Below are 10,858 nucleotides of genomic sequence, written 5' to 3'. Positions count from 1 at the left end.
GGGAGACACCTCAAGTAAAAGTATTTTTAAAGTAGTATTCTATTATCTGCCATTATTCATAGTGATAGTGAAAAAGATGTAAGAAAAGCCTCAGACCGTAGCTGTCGGTATTAAAAATCTCTGGTTCAGTTCAGTCACCCATGTGTAAATGAGGTTTTTCTTCCTTTCAGAAAACAAAAAAAGGCAGCATAAGGTTTTCAATTTTTTTTCATAATTGATGTGGAATCAGGCTACCAAGTGCTTCCAATTTGATACCTTCTTTTATATCTAAAACTGTTTCTCCTGCTTCAGCCCAGGGTGCAACGTGAAATTATATCAGATTTTAAAGTTTCTGTGTACACGTATTTAATCACACAAAATACAAGTGAGGGACAGCTTGTGCTTCCCCTGGGAAGAGCAGATCACCAGTTCCTTGCTAACAGTTGAGAAGTTTGCTAGAATCCCGCATCTTGCATGTCTGAAGTACGGTACAGTTGAATTCAACTATATCACTGCAGTAACCCGCTGGAAAACATGGGTCTCACTTTCAGCTTGGTTTTGAAGTATCGAAGGTATTTAGCTAATGAGATACTATTTTTAATGTAATTGGTTTTGGCCCCCTTATCATATCTGGCATTAAATTCCACAAGACTAGCTCTGTGGAGAAAACAAACAACCCAAAAATCGTAAGAAAAAAAAGCGAGTTGAAGTAGTAAACGTTATTTCCGGAAGCTTTCAAAAATGCTAAGGTCACAGAAGACCTCTAGCAGTAAGAAATAATAAATAAAAAAAATGCATTTATCATGGAGTGACCAAGACACTTTTAGAAAATATCCTGTTTAAAATTTAGAACTGTATGCTTGAGTAGTCAAATACATGTATACATGTTTGTATCCACTCTGAGAAACAAAAAAGCTGCTACGTTTTTAGCTGTGTTAATCATTATCTGGATTATAAACATCCCTTATTTCAAGTTGAGGAAGCAGTTCAATTAAATAAGATGATCATTGGCATTTTTATGTCTATCATCTTATATTACACATAAAAGTGTACAATTTAAAAGTGCTACACATCTGAATGGTCAATTTCAGATGCTCACAGTTCAATAAATTCCATGAAGCTATTTTGCACTATATAAAAAATAGCTTAAAACCTAAAAATAAATAATAATTTTTAAAAAATTACTGACATTGCTTTGCTATTTTTTCTTATATGGTAACTTCAGGTATTTTGAAATGGTTTGCACCACTAGAGGCAACTCAAGCAGAAATATCAGTCACATCAGGAGAAAGGAAACTATCCAAATGGTTCAGGTTTTCCTTCTTTCACTCTGAAGAAGAGTTGTGTTTTTTCCACATACCGTGTATATTCACGTTTGTTCACGTCTGGAAGTCCAAGTACTAGTGATCATCTAATGAAACGTGTATCTATCTTAAGTGGGAAATTACCAGATTGGAAGTGAGGTATGATCAGCTCTAAACCAAGCTTCTTTCAAAGCTTTCCTTCTGTGATGAGTTCTTGAAGCATCTTTTTATCATATGAAATGTCACCAACCCCCCCATTGTACAAATGACAAATGATGTGTTTTGTGTTGTTGTTTTTTTTTGAGGATTTCAAACCAAGATGACCAAACTTTACGGCCTACTGTAGAAAAAAACGTAAATCTCTCATAAAATTACTTGTCAGCAGCAAAAAGACTCTTCAACAAGTGCCTTAACCACTGTACAGCTTGATAGTTTTAATACTTCAATTTTTTTTTCCATTTTTCATTGTTGAAGAAATAATTTCACAATCTCAAATCAAAGTCAACACTGCAGTGAGGAGAGCTTTTCTACTTTATTACAAAGAGAAGAAGCCTTTATGTGGTCAGAAAATACAAGATTGATCTTTTTTTTTTTTTCTCTTCCTATGAAACGCTGCTGTTCAAACAGCCAGAGTGAATTGTCTCAGTTCACTTAAGTCCCATCACATTCACTTGGGTATGGATGTCCTTGGCTGCTGAAAATCTGGCCCTTTAGTGCACAGGGCGACAAAGTAGTCCCCTGACCAGCAGTTCCAGAATGTCCCGTTTTCATATATTGCATCCATGCACACCTCCTAAAAATGAGGTACAGCAGGGCAAACATTTTCCAAAATAGATGTCATATATATAATATATACACATTCGTACATACATACCTTTATTCATGTGATGTCCAAAAATTTAAAAAAAATGTACACATTTATTACAAAATCGTAACAAAGACTGGACAGTGTTTTGCTCATTCTGGAAAGATGAAGCTCAGTAATACACAACTCTGGAAACTAACCAGAGATTGTGGCAATATCTTTCTTCTAAACAGTCAGATATTCTTGCATTAAGCTTGGCGAAAACTGCCTTTCAAAAACAGAAGGGGAAGTAAAATGAAGGAAGCAAACCTTGCTCATCTTTCCAAATGAAATACGAGAAGGATCTTCACATAAAAATGCACAAACATTTTTATTACCAATAGTGCTACAATGAACAATGCAAATTTTGTTGTCTAATTTTTTGTCTTTTTTCTTTTTTTTTGTCTTTTTTCTTTTTTTCCTCCTTTTTACATTTTGGAAAACTAAGTGGTAAACTTTTGTCAGTGTACTCGCTTGTCTTTACAGACCCAAGCTTGTCTGCTGGCAAAAAAATAAAACAAAAACAAAAATTCAGACCCTGCTCAAACTAAAGAAAAACAATTACAAATTTAGTTGTTGGGCAGCACATAATTAGTAAGGCAGGACCTCAAATGGTGACCCTTCGCATGAGCCAATTGCCAGATCCTCAAGGAATTAAAATCAGGATGCCTGAGCCACATCAGTTCTGCAGTTATGTTGAGTATTGTGCTGAGACAGCCATACCCCAAGAAAAGGGAAGTCTTTAGAAGGCTTGCTGAGCAGGGTTGTAGTTGAAGGTTGATGGCAGATGAGGCCTTTCTTCTAATTTGTCATATTCCAGATGGAACTCCTACAATTAAAAAGAAAAAAGAAAAAAAAAAGACAAAGCCAAATAAAACAACATATCATTTAACTGTCAAAAACTGTTTTCTACAAGCCATGTTTGAAAAGCACAAATACAGAAGAGATCAAGTCCTCATATACCTTAAGGCAAAAAAAATCATGATTTCTCTATCTGGGATTCTACATTTTAATTAGAAAAAACTCAACATCCTGAGCCATCACACCTGCAATGTACGGGCTCCTTCTCTCTCTCTTTTTAAAAATGAAACAATACATTACTCTCAAAACCTCTGGTATGATCTCAATTACATATATATATACATGTATAATCATAAAACACACATACAATCATTGCATGAGCTGAATTATGAATAAAAGTGTATGTCTGAAATGTTGAAAGACAGAAGGAGTCTTATTTTGGATAATCCGAAGTTTTGAGATATTCTGTGTAATACTACCAGGCCCAAGCGCAAGTTAAACTAGCTAGGTTTCTCCTTAGTACAACGTTGGGAAACATGACCTAAAATGCTAGGGACAAACTACTGAAACCTACTTAAGCCAGAGCTGAACAAAATATTCCACCACATTTCATACTCAAAATTAAGCTTCAGACTTAGCCAACCCTCCTGCACTTCCTGAGTTCCTCACTATTATATCACAATATCAACATCTTTCATGAGAAATTCACCCGGTGTTTTACAAAAAAACATATCAAATAAAAACCTTTTCCTATGTATTCAGATGCCACACAAGCTACTGATACATAAATAAGTAGCTTTAGTGTCTCACTGGCACAATCACCTTACTTGTTTGAGGGTGTCTGCGTTGCGTAATTGTAAAATATCTAAGTTATCTAGCAGGAGTTTTTAATCTGACTATAGCAGTCACTACAAATCAGGCTGTAACCAGCCCTGGTGTCTAAATGCACCCTGATTACTACACTGAAAAAAACTTTTTACCCCCCCCGGTGACCTTAACTTGTGCCCACAACCCTAATCAGTATGCTTTGACATGTGGTGCTCGTTACTTCATACATGCAAAAATGTACAAGGACTTACTTAAATCTTACATTTTCAGATCCTTTCAGCAGCTTAACTGTGTCTCCTCCCCATTTTATCTTCATTCAAGAAGCAGAGTAAGTGGAAGGTGCACAATTTTCTTTAAGGCTACTTCCTGTTAATTCAGCAGCTATACCTTGGACACACATAGTCATTTATTCTGTCTAACTGCATGGTGAACCTCAGCAGGTCATCATCTGTATCTACAGAGAAAACTTATCCCACTCCTTTTATGCACCAGTAGAAACACTAAGAGTAGCGAACAGATTACTTTAGAACTCTCCCTCAAGTGATTAAATAGTGTAGTATTTTAGTTTTTGCAGGTAGACAAACTAAAGAAAAAGTCAATTTAAGATCAGAATTAACATCTAGGAAAACCAGCTCCCAGATCTCTCTTGCAAAAACAAGGTCTATCTAGCACAAAAGGTACATTGACCATGGTAATGAAATAAATTAGGGAAAAATGTTACGAATTCAGTAAGTCTGTATTCCCCAGAGAATATTGTACCTAAACCTGGAAAATCTTAGCACAGCTTATGTGAGGTTATAGCCATCTGCACTGACGCATTGCATGTCTACCTTGTGTTTGCTTCTCTGCTGTCTGCTCCAGCCGTTTTTTTCTTTCCTTATTTTTTGCACTACACCCTGTGTAGCCTTCAAGTTACGCATACAAGTCAATTGCTTTTGGCAATCCTGATCAACACCACGCATCTGTTGGTGTATGTTCTCCTCTTGTACAAAGCCATACACGTGCTGGTACTGAAGAAATGCCTGTTCTCTCCTTTTGTCAGAGGCAAGATCGAGGTGTACAAATCTATGCAGGTATTTTGGTGCCAAAAGCTGGTTTACGTTGGGTGGGTCTTCAGTAAATCTGATGTAATTTTATAAATAGAAAAATACCTCGCAAACTTCTCTCCCATTCCTGGCTTCAAAGTTTTCACTGTGCACATAACCATGGAAGGGTCTGCAGATTACTATCAATCTACTGTCAGCTGTTGGGGAATTGTTTATCAGAATTGTAAACAAAAGAAAAGGTTAATGATAAAAGCGCATATCGGTTACCTGAACCTCCACAGGCTCTGAAACACCCTTGAAATTACACATGGAAAACAGCTACTTAAACTGGTAAGACAGTACCAATTACCTAAAAAAGGGGATTTCCAAACTTACTGGGGTTGCATGCCACTGTCGGCAGTAGCTGCTCTGAGTGAGGTGTGTGTCTGAAGGAAATGCTCGGTAGCTTGAGCTACCAAAGTTGCTTTAGAAGTACGAGTTGATACTTCAAACTGCCATTGATTTTTTAAAGTAAAAGGCTTGAAAGAGCCTTTTGATTTATATCCCTGCGTCAGCAGTGCTGAAGCCCAATATCCAGCAGTGTTTAAGAATACCTGAAGTTTTATCTGACAATATCAAAAAAAGAACTCATTCACCAAAATTTGTTGAAAACTAAAAGGCAATTATTTATTACATATAGAAAAATATTTATATTACATGTACTTTATGCTTTACTTTTGATCCCAGGGGCCACTATAGTTTAGGATGTGAACAGCAGCACTGATATTTTTGAATATAAACAGATACAAATGAGGTGTAGAAATGCCACTTATCCATTGACAAACATTTGCTAAATTGTTTTATTTTCCGTATGGAAGCAATTATTAAAAATTAAATACCTTTTATTAACCAAGAATAATGACTAGTAAGTGTGTGGAAACTTAGAGCACATGTGCAACACTAAATAATAAATTGTTCTATGCAATGAAATCAATCACTTCTCGTGTCATTCCGAAAACTTATTTTGATGGCAAAGTTACATCAGCCTGCACATATACAAACAATAATAGGTAAGAATACTAAAGATAGAAGAGAATTGGTTAAGGTGATCCATAGCATTAATAGAGTAAATCAAAATAAGGTTTGCTGAATAGGAAGTGTCTGAGTGTCCAGACAAAATATTCTGGACTGTGTAATCCATCAAAGGAGATTGCTGAAATTTCAAATGGGACCAAAAAAGCAGCATTTCTACTGAATTAAGGATGGATGCAAAGACCCAAGGTTAAATTAGGGACTAAATTAAAATGCTATGGCACATTTCTATTAGAAGAACAAATTTAACTTTCTAGCAATTATAAAAATATGTAAATTAATATTGATCTTAAAATGATAGAAAGTAATTTAATACAGGCAGCAACCCTTACAAGCAAATAAACACTTGGAAATTTAACCTTCTCTCCCATAAAGAACTCCACACTTCATAAATACAAAACGAAAGTAGGTTTTAGATTTTTTTTTCTCTTTAACCAGGATTAATTCTCCTTACTTTTCAAAGGAGAAACTCCAGACAGTTCATACTTCAGACAATTTAAATCAGGATTTCAGTAAATGTGCAATTGTAGAAGGCATTTTTGGTCTCATATCCACTTCCCTTCCTCTCTCATTTGAGTGTCTTTCATGTCTCCTCAACAGCAGCAAACTACAAAGCCAAATCCTCAGTGAAAAATCAAAGTGTCTTTAACCATATTGTACTTTCCACATGCCCTAGGATGAAAAACCATATACAGAGACATATCTGTAGTCAGCATTTTCCTGGGTTTTGTTTGGCATTTAAGGTGAATTTGAAGTTAATTGTCATTCACAAGTAAAACCACGTATCAATGTGGAATTAATTAAAATCTAACAGTTTAGGAACTGTCTCAATACTCCGCTATTTTGCTGCATTTCCTTCTTTTAGGAAATCGAATAGAAGTAGGAATAGAAAACAGAGCCTATTCTTTAATAAAAATTTGTTTTCTTGAAAGAAGTTATGCAGTCTACTTTATTGGGCTTTGTTTTGACAGTATCTAGGTTGGTTTTCACAACCTGCTAAATTACGTTTTTTGCATTTTACAAACTTAGCTGTAAGATTTAGTAATATTATCCAGAGTAAACAGTTACATTTCACTGTATCAATTGTAATGCAGTATAACTTTAAAAATTAAATGTTATTAATTTGTAGATAAATACATAAGCTAATAATTGCAGTGTAGCTTCTGCAAAGCACATTAAAATCTGTTGCCCTATATTTGAGCATATACATTAAACAGCAGATGAATTGACAAAGCACCTTGAAAAATAATTTAATTTGCACATATAAATAAGAGAGAGTAATTTACCAGAAATCATTTTTGTCTGACTGCTTCAAAAGAGCACTAATTAAACCACTAAAAGAGCAGTTACTATTATGGCCTTCTAAGGAACGGATATTCCCAGTACTCACTAATAATATAGCTGTTACAGTAAAAAACTGCAATTTATCAGAATTCTCTTTTTTCCCAGCTTCTTATATTTTTAATTTCCTGAAACATTAATACTCCTGTGTTTGTTAGAAAAAATTACTTCACCATATTTCCCGTCGCTTTAAAGGTCATCAAATATTGCTACTCTTGTTGTATTACTCCTCTTACGAAATGTCAACTCGAGAAATTATTATCAGAGGTATCATCATTACCACAGAATGCCAAGAACACACTTGACATACATTTATAGAAGTTCTTATTTCCTTATCATAGATAGAAGTCTCACAAAATTACTTCCAGTAGGTGATTCTTTTTCCACGTAACGACATATGAATTTTTCCTCAAATCCTCTTCTAGCTTCCTACGATCAATACTCAACTCGCCTGGTGCACTTTGCACCAAACTATAATTGAAAATACAAAATAATATTCCATTTCCTACTTTTGTATTAAGAAATGTGCAAGCATAGAAGAAAAGATACTGGAATTGATATGGATATTAGAATGAAATCACGGTTCCTGTTAGCTTACTGCAGCAGGTAAAAGACTAGAAAATTATATCCCTCCCCTTACTAGCTATCAGTTGTTTTTTAATGTTAGGGAAACTATTTTCAGCATGGAAAATAAAGAGAAGAGAATCTGTATAGATCTCGGGCAGAATCATTTAGAGAACAGCAGTGTTTTGTGTATCTCTTTCACCACTACCTCCATGAACGCCTACTATATGAAGTAAGCTTGACTTTTTAGCAGAGGAAGAGATGCAGAAGGCCAATGAACAACTCAAGCACTGGATGCTGAATTTCAGGGCAGCTCTTACAAATCCAAATACAGAAAATACCGTCTTCAAAAGTAGTGCTTAAGCATCAAGTAGCACCTTGGTAGGTTTGCTACAGGTAGAGAAAGAAGGGGTTACTATCCTTATACAATGGGCACCACTTCCCTCTAATAAAAGACATTTTTTGTTTCCACACATGGTAAAAACTCAGTCTGATCCTCTGTGTAGGTACCTACATGAGACTCTTATTGTTCGTTAATAAACGGAACATATTAAGTTGACTCAAAGAAGAAATCTATTCTTTCAAAAAGTAATGACTTCCTCTCTGAAGATCTTAAGTAATAATAAAATAGCTTTAAACAGTGCCTTGGGAAACCTAAGTTTTACTTAAGGTATTCCAAACAACAAATAAATAATTCAAAAAGAAATTAAAATTTTGCTTTTGTTTGTGTTCTTCTTTGAGGTGAGCTTAAAGGTCTTGGAATTACCTTGCACATACCCCCAAAAAGTTACATAAGCAAAGTTTGCTATTAAAACCTTCCATTGAAAAATCTTAGCTTTGTTATGACCACTGGAGAAGTAGCAAAGGCAACAAGTCACACGTGCAAATGGATTGAAGAGCTCTCCGTATCATTTGAGACAACTAAAAAGTAAATTTCTCAAGGGGTTGCACAGGCTAACAATTTCTTGGGTGAAAAAAAACCAAAAACATCCTATCTAGTTAATCCCTAGATGATGGCAAACTTCAATATACTGTGTAGGAAGACATTTAATGCACTTAATGAAACAGGAATACTCAAGACTAACCCCTTCAATTTAAAGCTGACGTTTTAAAACACATCAACCAACACACAAACAATTCAATGGAATATTTCATCATCTCAAAGCTTGTAGATGCAACTTGATTACAGAAATGAAATGCTTTATCAGAGAGCAATGCAGAAGATAGGCTCCAAGTGAAAAGATTTCAATTTAAAAAAGACCTAAACATGCAGAACCACAATGCATAGTTCCAACATGTAGGAATCCCATCTGTTGATTTCAAGGTTTCAAGAATAATTTAGTCTGGTTAGTGAATGACAATACTCCTGATCACTCAAAAAATGTTTTGGCACATATCTTCATTAGAAAAATATTTGCTTTTGTGGGGTAAAGAAATCACAAAAATCATGATCCAGCAACGAAAAGACACTGTACAAGATTGCTTTAGAAGTTTGAAGATATTAAGATACTGAAAATGAATTATCTTTGGGGAAGGGTGGATAAAATGAAGCACAATTCCATAAAATGAAAGTAAATGGTGAACATTACGGACAATATTCATGATCAGAAAGAAACAAATTATCACAAGTGGAAAAGGGGGAAGACCGTTGTTCTTTAGTGTTTTTTTTAATGCCTCTTGGCCTAGAATACAGAAAAGAACCATGAAAATATACCTCCTCTCTAAAAGAAGTGATTTCAAAATACTTGGATGTTCAAACAACAGAGCACCAAAGCCCTACATTATGCTCAAGGATAGACAATATCTGAAAAACAAACAAACAAAAAACCCTCCTCCCATCTCAAACATATATTTTTAATTCCAAAGCATGATGTGGTAGCTTTCTGTCCAATTTTCTAAAGAAAAATAATAAAATATTTATTTGCATGCACAATTTCTAAAATGCCACGTAATCCTTTATATTCTATAATTTTGTACTTGGAAAAACAAAGCTTTCAATCTCAACATAATTTACAATGAAAATGACAAGTTCTAGCTCCTTGTACTTCCCAAAGAAATCAGGAAATGGAGAGAAGCTCCTCCTTTTCTACAATCAAGACATTCTTTTTAGGCGATCTTTGTCCTTGCACACTTCAGAAATTACGATAATGAACTTAAACGATAGGAGGATGACAGGAGGTTAAAAAAAAAAAAAGACTTTTGGGAGGAGCTTGGGTTTCTGTCCTTCTAAAAATACATGGTTGAGAGACTTAAAATATCCTCACAAGGGAAAAGAGGTACCTTAGCTACTTTCCTCCAGTTAAGACAGTCAAAGAAGTAATATGTTCCCCTCTCGTATGTATTGGTTTTCATTGTTGGCTCCATGCCGGGTGCCCTGGTGATCCATACTCGTTCTTCTTTGTGGTATCTCCAATCTCGGTTAAATCTTTCATTTTCAATAGGAAGCAAAAAATATTATTTAGTGTTAGTTACTTCAATTTGACTTCATAAACTACTTTTTTTTTTTAAGTTTAAATCAAAATTATACAATGCATTTAAAACCAAACCAATATTTCTAAGATATCATTATACCTGCAATCTCACACCTCTTCCATACAATTATTACATGCCAACCTAATCACACATGAAACTTCAAGATGTTCAAGCAACAAACTCTTTTAATGCTAACTTATTGATTTTCATTTTGCTAAAGATAGTTAATTTCCATGTTTAACAACTAGTGGCATCTGCATTACCACTTTTCCACATTGTTTTATAAGAATACCAAATGTATGAGATAGACATTTGATTTCCGCTATACAAATGAAAAAAAGGTACAAAATGAAACCAACGTTGGAGGAGGTATTTTAAAAAAGGTTTCCAGCTTTAGACTGTCTAAGCTTCTGTTTTCAATGTCTTCTTTTTTATTACATGTACTACTTCATTACTGCAATAGATTAAAATCATATAAGACTGACAAAATAGTTTGAACGTACAGCTCTACTGCTGCTAATAGCTGTAATACATCTCCTCCATTCATGTAATAGAGATAAAACAGGAGATCTTCTCCATATCGGCCAAGTTTTATTGCAGCCAGCTGC

The 10,858-nt window shown here is 34.7% G+C and overlaps 1 protein-coding gene across 5 annotated transcripts in view; it reads right to left on the bottom strand.

The window, feature by feature from the left end:
- Positions 1 to 1,797: 1,797 nt before the first annotated feature.
- Positions 1,798 to 10,858, bottom strand: part of CNOT2 (CCR4-NOT transcription complex subunit 2) — a 92,936-nt gene continuing 83,875 nt past the window's right edge. For 4 of the 5 annotated variants that reach the window (XM_083802771.1, XM_083802772.1, XM_083802773.1 and 1 more), the window contains 3 exons: positions 10,754 to 10,854; positions 10,059 to 10,203; positions 1,798 to 2,956 (listed from right to left, as the gene is read on the bottom strand). In XM_083802771.1, coding sequence (XP_083658897.1) covers positions 2,870 to 2,956; positions 10,059 to 10,203; positions 10,754 to 10,854 — 333 coding nt within the window. In that variant the 3' untranslated portion in view covers positions 1,798 to 2,869. The other variant, XM_083802774.1, reaches the window with a different exon arrangement.

The sequence above is a fragment of the Anser anser genome, assembly GCF_964211835.1.
Source record: "Anser anser genome assembly, chromosome: 1".
NCBI classification, from domain to species: Eukaryota; Metazoa; Chordata; class Aves; order Anseriformes; family Anatidae; genus Anser; species Anser anser.
Note: the sequence above shows the minus strand (reverse complement) of the source record. Positions and strands in the feature narration are given on the sequence as shown.